Source organism: Miniopterus schreibersii, assembly GCF_964146895.1.
Source record: "Miniopterus schreibersii genome assembly, chromosome: 14".
NCBI classification, from domain to species: domain Eukaryota; kingdom Metazoa; phylum Chordata; class Mammalia; order Chiroptera; family Miniopteridae; genus Miniopterus; species Miniopterus schreibersii.
The window spans coordinates 38,299,660-38,317,860 of record NC_138114.1 but is presented as its reverse complement, the minus strand read 5'-3'; the positions used below and the strand labels follow the sequence as shown (position 1 = coordinate 38,317,860).

Genomic DNA, 18,201 nt, shown 5'->3' with positions numbered 1-18,201 from the left:
CCTGTAGCCCCAGCATGTAAAGAACTTGGAAGTTGTTATTCTTATTCATTCAATAAGAACAAGATAAACAATTAGAAAATGAACAACTTTTCTTGGATGTATCACAGAATCCTAATTGCAGGATAAACCAACACCCTGAAATCTGGAAAGACAGGTGAATCCAGAGTCACCACCAAAATTTACTTACTTGAAACAAGAAATACTGAAGCCATAAACTGGTAAGAACACTTTAGTGGTAATTTTGATGAATTTCTAGGGACTTAGTGTGGGCTAGCTTGAGAGCGAGGAGCTCCTGGAGGCTTCAGTCTTAGCCCCTCACCCTCCACTTTTGTGGAATCCAAGAAAAATCCTCTAGTAGCACTGACCAGGGGAGAGTTAGAGTTATCATTGTGAAATATAAAACCAGAGCTTCTCTATAACAAAGGCCAGTTCTCCAAGGAAAAGTTATAACCAGAGCCTTATTCCTTTTGGGGAAGGCATTTTTCTCACTCTAACCCCTCTAGCTTCCTGTCTCACCTAAGGGGGAATAGCTATACCACTGGGGGGGGGGCCGACATTTATAGCCCCAAAATACAGACCCACTAAAAGACGGAGATTGAGTCATAAAGTTAGGGGACGCTTTCCTTCTTCTATACCCAACCTCCACACCAACAGGGTGCTAATATAATAACAGTGAATTATAGCTGAAAGAGCTACAAGACGCAGACTCTCCCTGAGGAGGAGTAATTAGGGAAGCATAAAGTCATGAGATGACTCACAAACAGGGACATTTGAGGAATTTGAAGCCTCTGGTACATATAACTGCAACAAGCACATAACATAGCCCAAATACTCACAGTAAAAGTCTATTTATCTCAGTTTCTATTACCCAGTTCAGCATGTTGGCTTTCAACAAAAAATTACAAGGTGTACAAAAGGCAAGGAAAGACACAGTCTGAACAAACAAAGCAAGCATCAGAACTAGAGTCAGATATGACACATGTTGGAATTATTAGATGGGGCTTAAAAATAACTATGGTTAAATATTTAGAGCTCTAATAGAAAAAGTACACAATATATAAGAATAGATGGATATTGTAAGTAGAGAGATGGAAATGCTACAAAATGATCAAAAGCAAATACTAGAAATCGAAAACACTATAACAAAAATGAAGAATGTCTTTAATGGGCTCATCAGGAGACTGGACACATCTAAGGATTCAGTGAGCTTGAGAATCGGTCAATAGAAAATTTTCAAACTGAAATGAAGAATGAAAAAAAACTGAAAAGAACATCCAAGAATTGTGAGCCATTTTCAAAGTGTATACCATACATAATTGGAATATGAATACGTGAAGGAGAAGAAAGAACCAACAGAGCTGAAGAACAATTAAGTAATAATGGCTTGGAGTAATTCAAGTATTGAAGTAATATGGCTGAAAAGTTTCCAACATTAATGACAGACAAAAAAAAAAAACCCTAGATCTAGGAATACCAAGTAGGATAAATACTATGAAAACTACACCTAGAAATATGTTCAAACTGCAGAAAACCAAAGAAAAAGAGAAAACTTAGAAAGAAGCCAGGGGAAACGACACTTTACATACAGAGGACAAGGATATGAAATATTGTCATGCACCACTTAACAGGGATATGTCCTGAGAAATGTGTCATTAGGCAATTTCATAATTATGCGATCATAGACTGTACTTATACAAACCTAGATGACATAGCCCACTACACATCTAGGCTATATGATAGAACTTAATTGCCCTAGGCTACAAGTCTACACAGCATGTTACTGTACAAAACAGTACAAGATTAAATCAAGCACAAGAGAAAATGATGCAATCAAGAGACTCAGTAAATGCCCTGACCGGGTAGCTCAGTTGGTTTGAGCATTGTCCCTGTATGCCAAGGTTGTAGGTTCGATTCTTGGTCAGGGCACATACAAGAAGCAACCAATGAATGCATAAATAAGTGGAACAACAAATCAATGTTTCTCTCTCTCTCTTCTCCTCCTTCTCTCTCTAAAATCAATTTAAAAAAGAGAGAAAGGCTCAGTAAACATGAAACCTGAGAGGCTACTGCCAGAGTAACATGGCATACTGTTACACACTGTTTTACAGCAAACTTTTTTAATAAGTAGAAAGAGTACACTATAAAGTATCAATTAAAAATATAGTATAGTAAATATATCAGTAACATGGTCATTTATTATTATTAAGTATTATGTACTGTACATAATTGTGTGTGCTATACTTTTAGAAGACTGGCTGTGCAATAGGCTTGTTTATACCTGCATCACCACAAACATGTGAATGCTATAATGTGCTATAATGTTGCAACTGGCTACTGATGTCACTAGGTGATAAGAATTTTTCAGCTCCATTATAATCTTATGTGACCACTGTAGTATATGTGTTTCATTGGCCAAAATGTCATTAGGTGGAGAATGACTGCATTTGCTCATGTTTTTGCCCTTTATTGAGGATCATAATGGAACCAGGAAATATACCCTGAGATTACTAAGAGGGGCAGATTTATTTTTCAGACATCTGTCTCATTTTAGAAACTCGATACCCTAGCTAGGTGGTAAGGGGGTAGGGGAAGGTTGCTATCAGGAAACATTGTTCTATAAGCATTTCTGGTAAATTGCCTGAAGAGCTCTCAGAAATAAAGGGGAGGAGGGAATTAATTCTCTAAGTTTCTGAGAGTTTGTTGTGATTTATTTTATCATTCTAAGTAAATATTTATTTTTGTACCTAATTTTGTGTTTTGTACTTTTGATTCCTTTTTCTTAAAGAGGGTCCCACAGTTTATTCAGGTTTCAACCTCAAAACCACATGGATCCACTCCTGCCCACACTCTGGGTGCCATCATCTGCTGCTACTCTGAAAATTCCCCAAGGTGCCCTCCTCAGAGCCCACTCTGGTGGCTGGAGCTGCAGATGACTTTCCCACCCCTGTCCTTCTGGGCTTCCCATAGAGCTGGCCTCAGCACTGCAAGGGTCTTGGAGTCTCTGCCAAGAGACTGTGTTTTTCCACATACACTGAGTGGGTTAATGGAGGAGAATGACCTGGACTCAGGACCAAAAGTGTGCAAGGAATTAGGAGAGAGAAAAGATCCAGAAAATGGGGCCCTTAGAATATCCCTTAAGCTTCAGGGCCACCCTTTTGGCTCATCGTGGATTGGATTATACAGGCAGTCATGTTTTCATTAAATGTATATATTTTTTAAATTATTGAATTGAGAGAGAGAGAAAGAGAGAGAAACACCAGTTTGTTGTTCCGCTTATTTATGCGTTCTTTGGTTGATTCTGGTGTGTGCCTTGGCCGGGGGTTGAGCCCACAACCATGGTGTATCAGGACAACGCTCTAACCAACTGAGCTACCCAGCCAAGGCCCCGTTAAATGTATCGTTTGAGTATCCATTTTGTGCCCATGGGATTGCCCACAACCCCGATCTTTACTTGTACCATTTTTCAATGATAACATCTTTTCACAGCACCAACTCTTAGAAATTCTTGAACCACAACCCTTTAATCATCTGGGTGACTCCTGTATGGATTTATAGGAACTGGTTTAAGAAAACCAAAGAAACATCTATATTCTGTAGGATTTTTTTTTTTTTTTAGTAACAGCGTTCATTTCATCTAAGCTTTACTTGCTCAAAGTAGTTCTGAACACAAGGAAGGAGGGTTGACCCATTGCAAAGAAGATCAAGAATAAAGAAAACCTAATGGCAAGTGTGAAGAATGAGCTCAGCAGGAACCCAGAGTGAGGGTCTTTGGAGGACAGGCAAATACAATTTATAAAGCTTTAGACAGACTCAAGTCAGCCTCTCCAGTGTTTGGCTTCAGGGTGTCAGAATAGGTTTTATAGGTCAACAGGGTTGTTCTAATGATTATCCAAGCTTTTCCCCCCTTCAGTGGGGAAGGCCCCAGTTTTAAGGATTACCTTCCCAGTCAGCAGGCTGGGTGTTAGAATTCTGAGCAGACCGCCCCTCCTCCCTAAAAGCAGCAGGCGGCAAAATAGGTCCGGAAATTCCTGAGTGTTGAGAAGCCAGCACTAATGCAATTACCTGAAATAAAAGAAGGGGTCAGATAATAAGGGGCAAAGGTTTTTCCTTTTAAAGTAGAGAGCCAGGTAAACAAAACCAGCTGCTACTGGAGCCAAGGAACTCTCCTCATTAAATTTTTTAAGAGGCTAATGGGCATAAGTGGCTAATTGTAGTACAATGCTGAAGACTGAATCTAGAGACCTGGAGAAGGGGGAAGGGAATCAGGGTCAAAACCTGGCTAGCAGAGACAGAAAGGAGATGAGACCTGCCTCTGGCAGAGGATCCCTCAATGAACAGAGTGGAATTAAAGTAAGAATAAGATGATTTGATGCCAGGAGTCTCTAGTGTTTCTGTCAGTATCCCAGTGAGATGGGCTTGGGAGTCTAGTCTGGGGCAGTTTTAAGTTTATATGCTCGTAGAATAGGATCTGGAATAAATTTTTTAAGATAACTAATATGGGAAATTTTATGTGTATTTATTATGAAAATCTCCAAAAGGGTACACAGCAAAATGTTAACTAGTGGGTCTCTAGGTGTTGGGCTTATCACTGATTTTTCATTTTTATATTTTAATGTTGTTTATGTGCATTTTCTAACTTGTCTATAATGAGCCTTGTTTCTTTTGTAATAAGTAAAGAGCAAAACGTTAAATAAGATGAAAGGTATTAAACTGGAAATAAAATGTAAAACTAAGGAGGGCAAGAGAGTTGGTGAATGAATTGGTAAGTGGTTCCATTTACTTTGTATATTCTGCCATCTTTGCTACCTCCCCAGATGTGATATGAGCTGCTAATCTACAAGTCAGCAGAAGAAGGGGTGATGGTTGCTGGTATTGAGCCAGACAGATTGCTTTTCCACACAGAAAGGTTTCAACCTCATTGCATTTGTAATAGCTCACAGAAAAGTTATTTCTGTACAGTCTCTCCTGGTTTCAACTTTTAGTTGAACAGCTCAGACACTCTGGTATGATACTAAGAGATGCTGAAATTTCAAGACAGCTTGGAGGAGGAGTATGATTTACCTAAAAGTACCAGTCTTAGTGTTTCTAGAACCAACCATTCTGCCAGGATTTGTGTGGAAGATGTCAAAGTACCTCTAATTAATGAATTTCCTCTCTCTCTCTCTTCTTTCTTTCCTTCCCTTTATCCTTCCTTTCCTCTCTGATTTATTTAGTCTCTGACACCTTTGTAGCCATTACTAAATTAATTAAGTCTTGTGAGAGACAGACTAGTAGCTAAGAATCATATTTATGATCCCAATGAGAAAGGCAGAGAAAACAGTTGCCCACAGGCCACTGGACAGTCAGTTGGAATCCAGTTCTACTTTTACCTCGTCTTAGTGAGAAATCACCATCTTCATCATTTTTAACAACTCTTACCAAATAGTTACCACAGGCTAACCCACCTCCTTCATATCCAAATCTAAATGACATTCTGGGCCCATTACTACAGGCAGCCACTATCAGAGAATGAAAGCTCTGTAACAGACAGGAATTTTTGAATAACCACAGATTGTCGACGTTGAATATTTTGTTAGGAGGGTTAAGTACAGCAAGCTAACTGTTCAAGGGTTCCCAAGAAAAGGGCTTAAGTATTTATCAGATTCATACCTATGGTTAAATTATCCCCTCTTAAAAGTGATACTATATTCTGGGGGACTAAAGTTCCTATTTCCACAGTACAATATAAATGTGGGTTTAAGGTTGCAAATGAAAGTTGCTGAAACTTCTCAGCATAATATGGGGCTTCCTCTGACACCCAAATGTGAACATGACTCAGACTGAGGTTATTAAAAAGACACCATGTTGGTCAGGTTGGGGAAGGAAGGGATTCTTAACTGGGCCAAAGGTAGAGGTGATGCCCAGGGCCATATTTGAGAAGCATTTTGGAGGGTGTCTGATATCTCTGTTAACTTTTCTTATTCTGTTGGATAGCTGATCTACAGGCGTGGCTTCATTTATTACTTAAAAACTGAAAAAGACACCCAGGTCAGCATTATGTGTCTCACTCTGTACCTCCTCTTTATATCTTCAGCTACCTGTTGTATATTTCCTCTTTGATATTCTCTGTGTCCTTGATATTTCAAACAGTCATTCATCTCCTTTGACAAACCTAAAACCTAGTCTGACTGGCCTGCATGTCCTTGGCAGCAGTGTTCTCCAAAACATTCTCTCTCATAAGCTTGTGGTCATTGCTGATTCCCTTCCTCTCTTTCTTACACTCTACAGAAGCTTTATTTTATTAGTTCTTCCTTCCCAGGCTCTCACTTTTACTTCTTTCAGTGATCTCCATTACTTAGACCCAGATCCCTTCTTACCTGCACTACTGAGATAAGATAACCTTGTCACACTTCCTGCCTGGAGTTCTCCCTTGTTCCAGTATAATTCACAGCCCACAGAAAAGGCCCAGACCAACTAAGAATGATTGAATCCATCTTGTTGGGTTAAATGTGGGCCAAGAATAGGCTCTAAAAGCTTAAGCCAAAATTTTGTGGGAATTCTTTCCCTACATGTTAAATGAAAGAGGAATTAGACTATTTCTTGGGTCTAAGAAAACAGCTATTGAGTGAGTAGACAGTAAGAGGAAGCAAATTTTAGACCCATGTTAGAAGAGCCTTTCATGGATTCAAACTGTAGTACAGTGGGATAGTACTAGTAGTATATGAAAGTGGGTTTCCTGTCTTAGATAATCATTTCTAAGGGATGGTGTAACAAGTTTACATACTTTAGGCAACATGACCATAAAGATTTTTCAAGCTCCATATTTTTGCAACATAATCACAGCCCTGTCCATCCCTCCCTATGCCTCCCACCTACTGGGAATGTCTGTTCTTGCTGCTTTATACTTCCCCCATTCCAAATCCTACAGTGAGTGAACATGCTCTCCTTCCCCAGACAGGTGCTCCCCCGCTCACCCCATCCCATGGCGTTACAGTCTAGGTTACTGCCACCTTGGGCTCTTAGTAACCTGAGGCTAGGTTTGCTTATTGAATTCTTTTTATGTGCTAGGTTCTGTGCCTAGCATTTTTTTTCTGATTTGATTGGTACAGTAGCCCTGAGAAAATACTATAGTTTCTTTCAAAGTCAATTTTAAAGAAGGGGAAACCTAATTATCATATAAGTAATAAGTGGCAAAGCTGGGATTGAACTAAGGTTTTATAACTCTAAGTTCTATGTACTTGAGAAAAGAAACAAAAGGAAGGAGGGGAAGAGTGAAGGGTCCCTCAACCATGGACCATGGATTGTGTGGAATAGGGAGAGTGTTCACAGGGAATCGTACATATTGAAAAAGTACAGCTGGTATTTTTTATCTCAATAAGTATTTAACTGTATGTGTTGCCAGCAAAATTTATAAACTCTGATGTTTAAAATAGTTACTGGGAGCTAACAAAGAGAAAAGAAGAAACTATAATATATTTGATTAAAAACATAAAAGAACATTAATTACAGTGCAGTTTTATCATATGCCTAGTCATCATGTAAAATAGTAACAAGTATTCATGTCCTTCAGTGTGTGTTAGATTAACATTGCATGAATTATTTCTGATTTTAACACTGTTTTAATATGCCTAGCTTTCATGTCGTATGCTGTCTAATCACAACTTTTTAAAAAAAATCAGAGGTGCTAATAGTGAAGTACTAATAGGAGGTAATGGACATGGACATGCCTAGCACTCTGTGTTGCACATAATAAATGTTTATTGGATCTGAGTCTAGCATTTGTACCAGGAATGAGGTGAAAGGTCATGCCATTGTTTGGTTTTGTTCCCTAATATAACCACAAAAGTTTTCAAAAGCATGTACCCTTTGATACAATTCTACTTTTAGAATTCTATACTCACACTAATTTAATTGGCTCCATATTGTTTATGACCCCATTTTTGTGAGCTGAAAATAAGAGAAATTGGAAAAAAAACTGAGTTGTTGAATTCCTGTGTGGAGACACTTTAGGTTTATGTGCTTAATCTTTAGTTAAGACTGAGAAGTAGCTATGTTAACTGTCTTTTAAGAATAAGAAAACTAAGGCTGATAGAGGCCAACTATCTTGTGCAAGATCACATAGGTAGGAAATACCTTATTTGGAATTTGAACTTAGATATCTGTGGCTCCAAAACCCATACTCTTTCCAACATACCAATGTTGGATTCTGTGGAAGTGTCTGGTAGTGAGGGAGGCCAAAGGGAAGGTTTAATGTGTGGAGTTCATCTCCCACCTTCACTTCAACCAGAACGCCTGCTTTACAATTTAAAAAAAATTAACCATTCTGCTACATCATATATTGGTATGGGAAATTAACATTAAAAAAGAATTTTCACATAGTTCTATAATGTGTACTGATAGGTTGGTGTGTTATTAAAAATGAAATAATCTACATTAGCCATCAGCCAAGGAGACCTGAGTGGGTTGGAAAAGGAACCTGGGAATCATAAGCGTTGATTTAAATTAATTTAATTTGAAATTTTGCAAAGATGGGGGTGGAGAGGTTTGAGATAATGAAAATCATCTAACACTGGGCCGGTCTCAGCTTAGACTTGAGAGTAAGAATTCACAAAGAGGGTCCTCACAAAGCTGGATGGAACTGTTGGAGTCAAATGTTCATAGTGTAGTGTCAGCACAACCTTATGTTTCACTGAAGCTACCTAACAAAACCTGGACACCACCACACCCAGGAGTGCCTTCTTACTGTTTTAGGAGAGTTCTTCTGGATTTTAATCTGTCCAATTCATTTATTTGTTTGTTTACTCATTCATTCACCATTCATTTACTTTGGAGGTGGTAAGAGAAAGTTGACTACAAGTTATTTTCCCCAGGGATGTGAGCTGGAGACAAAACCTTGAAGATTCACTCACTATACTAAATCAGATTTTTGTGGTTGGTGTTTGTTTTCTTATTTAAAGGTGTGGAAACCTATAAAAATGTTTTCTTACTCTTTCAAACCTGTTACATACCTTTATTACTTTAAAGTATGGGTAGGGATGATATGTGATGGGTGTGTTAAGTTACTTTCCCTAGGAGGGAAATGTAAGCTTTTCTCCATTACCCAATTTGTCTCATGGATTCCTGTCCATTTCTATAGAGCAAACAATGCAATTTCATGTGACAAAGGTTGAAAAAATCACAATATTAGCCCACAAATGAAGATAGAAGGAGACTGGACTTTGGGTAGTGAACACACAATGCAATCAATGTACAGATGATGTATTATAGAATTGTACACTTGAAACCTATATAGTTTTATTAACCAATGTCACCCCAATAAATTTAATAAAATAATAAATAAATAAATAAATAGTATATTATTTATTTGAAAAGTACCCAAGGTCTAACTTTTTAAGATATGAGAACCCAAGTGAACCCTGGGCTGTTTCCTCAGGCAACAGAGACCTCTGACTAAAGAAGTGTATGTAGTCTCCTGCTCAAGATTTTATCTGATTCTTATTTTATTTTTATTCCAGTTGCTACATTGATGGCCGAGTGGTCAAGGTGATGGACTTCCTGAAAACTCGCCTGTTAGATACACTCTCTGACCAGATTAGGAAAATTCAGAAAGTGAGTAAAAGTCTCCTGGGAAGAAGAGGAGTCAGTTTGGGGGTAGGGCAAGGAAAAGGTCACAGGGGCCCAGTTGGATGGCAGTATTGTGGGAGCCAGTGTAGAAAATTAGTCCAGATTCTCATGGTCCAGAGCTCCCTCTCACAGTTGATGATTGTTTCTAGTTTTTCAAATTGAGAAGGGTTTGAGTGATATACCAAGGTTTAAAAGCTTTTCTATTTTAAAAGCAAATATTTTGTAATACTTTGCTTCTAAATTGTGAGTTTCTTAAGGATAGGTTTACCTTATTTTCTTTTTTAAGTGCAGGGGTTTATTTTGGGTTAATTTAAGAAGATAATGATTACATTTATTCAGTAAAATTTCTGAGGAATTTGCAATTGTGAGCCATATTTACACTATTTCTAGATGTCTTAGAATCAGCCAAGTAACATCTTACATTTGTAGAGATGTGAGGATTAAGCAATTGCATGTAGGTCCGATTAACAAGACACTTTTGGTCAACAGTTCTCAAACTTGAATACAGTCAAATCACCAGAGCTTGCTCATAAAGTTTCCAATCTCACTTCTGATATTCTGATTTAATGTGTCCATTCAATAGATATTTATTGAGTGCTTTCTGTGTTCCAGGCACTATTACAAGGGTTTGTATTACGACAGTATACAAATTAGACAAGTCCCTATATTTTTTCCTTTTCTGGTTTTGACCTAATCAGAGTGGAAGTAAAATGATTCAGTGGTATCGTGGCACTGACAGTGAGGTTCTAGCTGTGCTCAGGTAATTTTTAAAGTAGAAGAAGGAGCTCTAAGTCAGAACTAAGACGAAGGTGTTGGGAATTAGGTTTTTTCCTTTCTCTTTACAACCCATTACTCTCCACCACTGCACACTCCTTAACCACCATGGAATGTTCAAAGACTGAAATTCAGTAAGCTGTGCTTACCTCTTGATTTGTGAAGGCAAGGCCAGAGAACCTTAAGGATAAAGGCTCAAACTCTGTGCACAATTGAGATGCAGACCTTTAAAAACATGTCTGATGGACTTGGATGGGGAGGGCAAAGTGGAGTTGCAAGGAGGAAGAGTGGAGCCATTAAGAGAAATGACCTGCAAGCAGAAGGAATGGGCTTGTCTTTGCTCCATGATGTCTGAAGCTTCCACTGGAAGACTTAAAGGCTGGGGTGGTTCAAAAGGTAGCAACTAGAATCATCAGAAGGCTTGTTGACTCTTGCGTGTGGCAATTAGTTCATGCCAGCTGTCGACTAACACCTTTGTGGGACTGATAACTGGAATACCTCCATATGAACTCTTTATATAGCCTGGCCTTCCACCCAAGGTTCTGAGGTCAGATGCCCAAGAGAGAGCCAGGTGGAAACTCTATTACCTTTTCTAACCTACCCTCAGAAGTCATAGGGCATCACTTCAACTATAGTTTATTTATCGAGACAGTCACCAAGACTGATGGAAGTTTGTGGGGAAAGGAAAGAACTCCCTTGATGGGGGAGTGGCAAGATTCTGGAAGAGTGTAAAGGACCAGAAATATTTTTGCAGTTGTTTTTGGAAAATACTGTTTGCCAAAATTCCATACTCCCTGTTTCATGTAGTAGCCTTCAGTCATTCCCCTCACTAGTTTTCTTCTTCCAACTCTTTTACAAAGCTCCTGCCAGATACTGCCTTAAATGGGTATCTGCTGGAGGTGTAACTAGATCACAGATTCCCTGAGACTTGATTCCCGGGATAGACTCTCCATTGGCTGCAGTAGCCTGGACCCAGTGTTAGGGCCTTCAGGATGAGAGTCTCTCACCACAGCCCAGGATGTGCTAGGTACTGGCCAGCCCTGGGGACACACGGGCTGGAGAAGACTGGAGAAGGGTCACCAAGCTTTGCCAGCTGAAAAGTTGCTTTTACTGTTCCTGAAGTCTCCTGTGGGTAGGAAGGGGGTATGGGAAATTAGGGTCCAAGGTGCAGACTGGGGAAGAGCCCCCCGAACTAGTTCAGAGATGAGCCAAGTAAGATTTTAATACGTATATACCCGAAACCCTCATCCAAAAGCTAGAAATGAAATCTTTGTTTTTTCTATACTTTGGGAAGCTCAGAGAAGTCCTAATAACACCATCCCCATTTCCCCAGGCCCACAGTGATAGAAAAAGGGCAGATTTCCCACCAAAACATAATATGGAATTGGTTAGATAAATCAGTGGCAAGGCTGTCTAAATAAGAGATAGAATACAGGAGTTGAAGTCTGGTGGCTTGGGTTGGAACTTAGGTTTAGTTGTGTGACCTCAGGACATTACTTAATTTCTCTGATTCTTTTTCTTTAACTGTAAAATGAGGATGCCAAGAACACTATCTTCCTTTCCTCTCAGAAAGACTAGGAAGGTCACCTGAAGCCCTATTCTGTTAATTGCTGTTGAATGCTAGTTCTTAATGTTATTACTACTGTGACTTCAGTTACTGTAGTTATTTTTAATAATTTACTTAACTGGAGAAGCTTCATGCTACCTTTATCCTTTAACTTGTTTTTTGCTCTTTTTTCTCTTTCCTTTTTCTTTGATCCCTGGAGAATATGATAGGTGATATTTTTGGCACCTGAAATACAGTAACTCAATTGCTAAAAACAGCTGTGGTTTACAAATTTGGACTGCCACTTATAAGAATTGTCAGTTTTCTGAGCAGTGGGCGAATTCTTATAATATGAAAACCTACATGATGCTTTTGAAAGCTAAACAGAGACAATGTTTGGACAACCTACTTCTTTGGATGAACCCCACTCTCTCTCCCTTCCATTAGAATGAGGATAATCATCTGTACTTTGGGAGATGAGTCAAGGGAAAAGAGTTGAGAATCTAACAATACAGGCAAGAGTCAGATGGGAAAATGAGAGATGTTGAGGATGCAGTACAGATGGTATAGTACAGTGTGGAGAGCTGGGCTGACTCCAAAACAATGACATAAGAACCAAGAAGAACCACTTTGGCTTAAGTCGCTTGGACTCAATGATTTGTGTCTTCATGTCCTAGAGGAATCAGAGGAGGAAATAACACTTTCTGATATTATTTTCAGCAATTCAATAAGCACAGGAAGGAGTTGGTGAAATCTCAGTCATAAGGGAAGTATATCCAAGAGCACTATCCATATGATTGCATTTTGAATACTAAATAAACTGAACAGTTGGCTTCCCTAATAGTTGAAAAATTTCTTCTTCCTTCCTCCCTTTCTTTTTTCTCCCCTTTCTTCCTTTATTTATCAGTTGGCTATAACATTCTCAGTATTTGCCAGACCCCTGAGGATAAAATGGTAAGCAAGACTGATGTGGTGGTTCTCCTTGTAGACCTTATGGTCTAGTGGGAAAATAGTTAATGAAGCAGGCAATGATAGTAAGATGTGATGTCTCCCATTATAGGGACATATCAGGTGCTATGGGTGCCCATAGTGGGAAATATCTACCTTCTCGGGGAGGAAAAAGATAAGAAGTCCTTCCAGAGGAAGTAATATTTAAGCTAATACCTAAAGGGTAGACAACTGCATATTTATAGAGTTTTTCTTAAAGTGCAATCAGAGGGCCCCTGGTTGTAGATGTACATGGTAGAGGGGATGGTTTATATGGTTCCTAATATAACTGTGATCATTCTTTTGTTATTATCATCATTGCTTATGATCATTTATAATATTTAATAAGGTTAACTCCTTTGAAGTCTCAATAAATGCAGTAACATTATGCCACTTTTTCCGATATATCTTAGTTGCAGGATCATGGAAGTAGGTAAGGAAGAAGAATATTTAATTCTTTTAAAGTAATTAATAGATCAAAAAAGAAATGTTCTCAATCAACCTTCTGATTTACCCACTTTTTTGAGCCTCTTAGTATATAAAGGGGGAGGCGGGTAAAAGAATAATAGTTATTCTTCAGGGTCATAAAATAACTGAACTCACAAGGAAAAAGGAGGACAGTGATATCGTTAACCTTCTCTAATGAAGCAAACTGCAAAAATGAAAAGATATTACTAGGGCAAGAACAGCAGTATCACCACAGAAATCAGTATGTGATTGATTCATTCATTAATTTACTCATTCACTCAGTAATGTTGAATGCTTAATTCAGAGTTCCAGTGTCTACCCCAGTGCTTATCACGTAGCAGGTGCTCAATAAATGTTAGAGGGAGGAAGGCAGGCAGGGAGGGAAAGATGAGTGAGCAGAGTCAAATAATGGAAGAAGTGTAACGGAAGTAATGTCTTTGTCTCATTCACATTTGTCTAATAACAGGAGAATCTAATGTGCTACTGACTTTGTAGGGTAGTGTTGAATAGGTAGAAATTGATTTAGGCAGCCATAAATGGGCTCTGCCTACATGTAGACATAGCAGGAGATTATCTTCTGGGTCTGTGTGTAGGTGTGAAGGAAAGATCTCTTTGTGGCTAAAAATAACATTGCACTCTGTTTGCTAATGCTGGATATTTCATTTTAGAAAAATAATCTTTCATTCTACAGTACTATGAGGGTATAAAATGTAAATAACCCACGAAGATGTAAACTACACAGGTTTAGAGTCCTCCTATGGTGCTAACATCAAATAGAAGGCCCTTTCCCAAGAGCAGGTTTTGATCAAGGGAAAGAGAAACAGGCCAAAGAAGTACTCAGAAGAGGCAGAGGACCCTAAATACAAACTGTGTATTTTATATGTATGTCACTCTAATACCTTGGGTGACATCCCTGGGTGATTCTGAGTTTTATGTGGCCAGAAGCTTACATAATGGGGGCCTCTTTAAGAAAAAGAAACAGAACAAATCTGCACATTTTAGAAATATATCTGACCAAGTGAACACATTACTAGGGACTGCCTAGGACAGTAGTAGAGGCCTGTGAAAGTGGAGAGCTGGAAGTTGAAGCTTCATGAGCTTCCCAGTGAGTTAGCCTCTGTGACTCCTCTTGGCTGTGCATCTGCAAACGGGAGAAAATGATCCAAGGGAAACTTTGGCTCTGCTCTTTCATGTATTAGACACTAATGATAAACTGGGGACTCTAGCTGGAAAGGTATGTTTACCACAAAAGAGCACCAAAGTTGGGGACATTGTCATTCCATAACAATATTTTCTTGATTCTTAAACACAAATAATTAGTAAATATACCATCAATTTAATAACAGCTTGGGGAGAGAGTAAAAAGCTGGCAAGTTTCTTTTGATATTGATTATGAAAAACATCCTGATTTCAAAACCATTGAAATGTGAAAAATGCATCATTAACTTCCAGAAATATAATTGTATTACCTTTTAGGTTATGACTGCCACTTACTGAATGTATCATATATTGCTAACCCATTGTAGAAACCAGTGATTTGCCCTAGGTCACACTTGCTAAGTAGTAAAATTATAATTCGCCCTCAGGCCCACCTACCTCCAGAGCCCACACTCCTATCCATTACACTATCTGCATCTCCCATACTTGTTAACCATTTATTTCATAATCCACATAATATCTATATTTCTAACCACCCAGGATTAGGAAGCCTTTGAAAGAAGAATACTGAACGTTCCTGGTGAAAGAACATCAATTTAATCCCCAAATCAGTTTATGTAATCTGGGGTGAGTGTCCTAGAAATCAGGATTGAATGAAGTTGGAACCACAGTGTTAGATAATATCTAATGCTACCACAAAATTAGATAGTGGAAGATGACAAGGCTTTTCAGGGAGTGATTTGCATTCATTCACTGGACTCCATTTATATGTTTCATGTGCACAGGCTTTTGTCCTGTTATGTGCAAGGCATGACAATGTGTAGCTGTGTGCTGCCCATGGACATTGGAAGAATGGCCCTGGGAACAAATTGCTGTTTAGGGCAAGAAGCTTCTTCAGAAGGAAGAGGCAACTTGGGGTGACTTACCTATGTTTCCACATGGAAGTGGGGAGATTATAGGGTTTGTCCTAAGTGAGAGGAAATTACCTCTGAGGCTGGTGGAACCTCTCACTTGTCAGTGGGTAGACTGTTCAGGAAGACTGAGGGGTTCCTTAGTCACAGAAAAGGACTGGGGAAGGAAGGAAGATTGATTTATGTGCAAGTAGCTGCTGTCCAGTCTCTTTCTCCACCAGAATTTACCCTTGAACAAGTCATGGCTTTGGGATTCTGTGAAACTTTCTTCATTTTTTTACATATGCTTATAGTTTCCTTGCCTCCCGGTGACTTTATCTTTTCTGTGTATGTCTTATTTTAATTTTATGTTTTTCTGCAATTACATTCAATTGCTTTTCTGTGGTTTGAGATAACAAGAGCAGAGAATGCAATTTTAAATCCTAAAAATGACACAGAAACCGCAAATTAAAAATTGATCTAATACCAAAAGAAAATGGGCAAATGTGGCATTCCGGAACAAGGAGATGATAAAAAGAAATAATACAGAGAAAAATTAATGAAACTGACGGGAAGTACATTAGACAGAAGAAATAAATCAAGAAGAATGTGATGAGAATGGCTGAGCTCAGAATAACCCAGCTTGTCTGGCCTAAGAAGGACATATTAAATATGGAAGCAGTTTAGTCAACCAGAAGCTTCTAGATCTCCTCAAACAGGAAAATTCAGCTAGAAAGTGGGCAGAGCCCTGAACTGCAACTGTGAGGATTTGCTGTTTGCTGTTATGGTTTTGAGGCTATTAGTTATCTTCTCTGAAACTCAGCCTTTTCATCAGTAAAATATGATCTCGTTTATTAACACATAAGTTATTTCATTATCATTATTTCACAAGTATTTAATAAGCATTCTATAGGGTATGCAAAAAATGGGAGGGGGGAATGTGGCTTTCTCAAGCTGCTTATAGTATAGGAGGGAAAGCAAATGGGCAAACAGAAAATTACAACTCAGTATAATAAGGTCAAGGTCAGAGACAGGTTCGAAGAACTTTGGGGCCCAGAGGAGAGAATTAATTTTCTGAAAGTCTGAGTAAAGTTTCACAGAGGAGGTAACATGAATTAACCCATGAAAAAAGTCAGATCACATGGGTGAGGAATGGATAGGGGAGAAAGTGATCAGTGAACACCTGAAAGAAGATAGTGTAACTGAAAATGGTGAGTCCATTCTGTGTTGTAAACCAGAGGTGTTGTGGGCAGAAGAGGTAGCTCATGGGTTTATGAAGGATCTTAGATACTAAGTTAATGAAAGCAGTTGGCATCGTATCCCAATTGGTCAGTGGTATTCACTGTTATGTCTTGATGTCTAACATACTCCCATGGACAAATGGATAAAATAAACCATGGGCTGTGTGCAGTTATTGGCTCCATAGTTTTTCCCAGTTAAGGAAACATTTCATAATTCTGGTAAATGAAAAGAATGTTACTGTGACAAGTTTGAGTCTTTTCTTTCTTTTTTTTTTTTTGTAATTCATTCCCCAGATCACTGCTTTCAAATGTATTACAAACAAATTACTTTTAGCACATCTCCTCACTAATCACACAGACCTCTCTGTGATCATACGCAGTAGTGTAGAGGGTGGACTAGAGGAGGCCTGGGCAGGAAGACCAAGGGAAAAATGGTAAGATCTAGTACTCAGAAGGGGGAAGTGAGGAAGGAGAGAGCAGGATGGAATAATCCCCTCCTCTTCTAATGTAGTAGGTAGCTCAGAGTCAAACACACACAGAGGATGAAAAGAAACGTCGGAACATTACTGAACTCTAACCAAGACCTCTTATAAATATAACATGAACAGAGAGGCAGAGGCACCCCAAGAGGAGCTCTGTGCATAGGTAAGGTTTAAGAAGCTTCCTGAAGCTTTGAGCCAATGATACAGGGATCAGTTCTGGCTTCTTAAAGAGCTACTGCTCTTCCTGAGGTCCTGGGGAAGGTTGATTTCTGAGTAGATGAGATGCTGGAATTAATGGACTCCAGCTTCTTTGGAGGTTGGGCCTCCTGCCAGGGCTGATTAGCCCAGCTGGCCTGTCCACTGTTTCTGTTTTATTGCTTCCTTTCTCATTAAGGAAGGTGTTGGGTTTGGATAACCATAAACAACATGTCTGCTGCTACAAGGCTACCATCTCTTGCACAGCCAGTGGCTGAGACCAGGCTCTCAGGAGTCTTTTTTAAAGACTTAAGTCACAGTTTTGGAGAAACAGGAAAAGGAAGTCCACGTTTGAAACTGTGCCACGTAAGTGGTTATTTTTCTATTTTTGCTGTTTTTTCTTTTTAAAAAAATTCAAAGTGGTAGAGAAAATAAAACTTAAAAAAAAAATCAGTGCTGTTTTTCCTAACCTCTCTCTTCTCTCTCGGCCCTCCTCCTTCAGCATGAAATAGTCCTGATGCTTTCAACCCCGAAATATGAGGGAAAGGAGCTGGGTTTCCCTTCACACCACCCTGCCCCCAACAGGCCCGAGGATTCTGGTCAGCCACTAGTCACTTGGTGAGCTGTTCTGTGGGTGCCTCAAAACTCCCTTGTCTACATGGGTCCAATGGCTCAAGTCTATTTGGAACAAAGAACTGCTGAAAGGGAGCCAACCACTTAACTTCCCTCTACTTTCACATCAGTAATCTCAGCATTTGTACTCCCCACCTTCCCCCCAGACAATGTGTTCCTTAAAATAACCTTCACTGGCACATCATTTCTCACCAGGAACGTACCCTTGTTTTTTCCAGTCCTGC

General features: G+C 39.1%; 1 protein-coding gene across 1 annotated transcript in view; it reads left to right on the top strand.

Moving 5' to 3' along the window:
- Positions 1 to 18,201, top strand: part of HPSE2 (heparanase 2 (inactive)) — a 408,005-nt gene that overhangs the window by 283,924 nt on the left and 105,880 nt on the right. Inside the window, exon 7 of the mRNA XM_081158111.1 lies at positions 9,495 to 9,588. Within this exon, the coding sequence (XP_081014237.1) occupies positions 9,495 to 9,588 (94 nt within the window). The remainder of the gene's footprint in view (positions 1 to 9,494; positions 9,589 to 18,201) is intronic.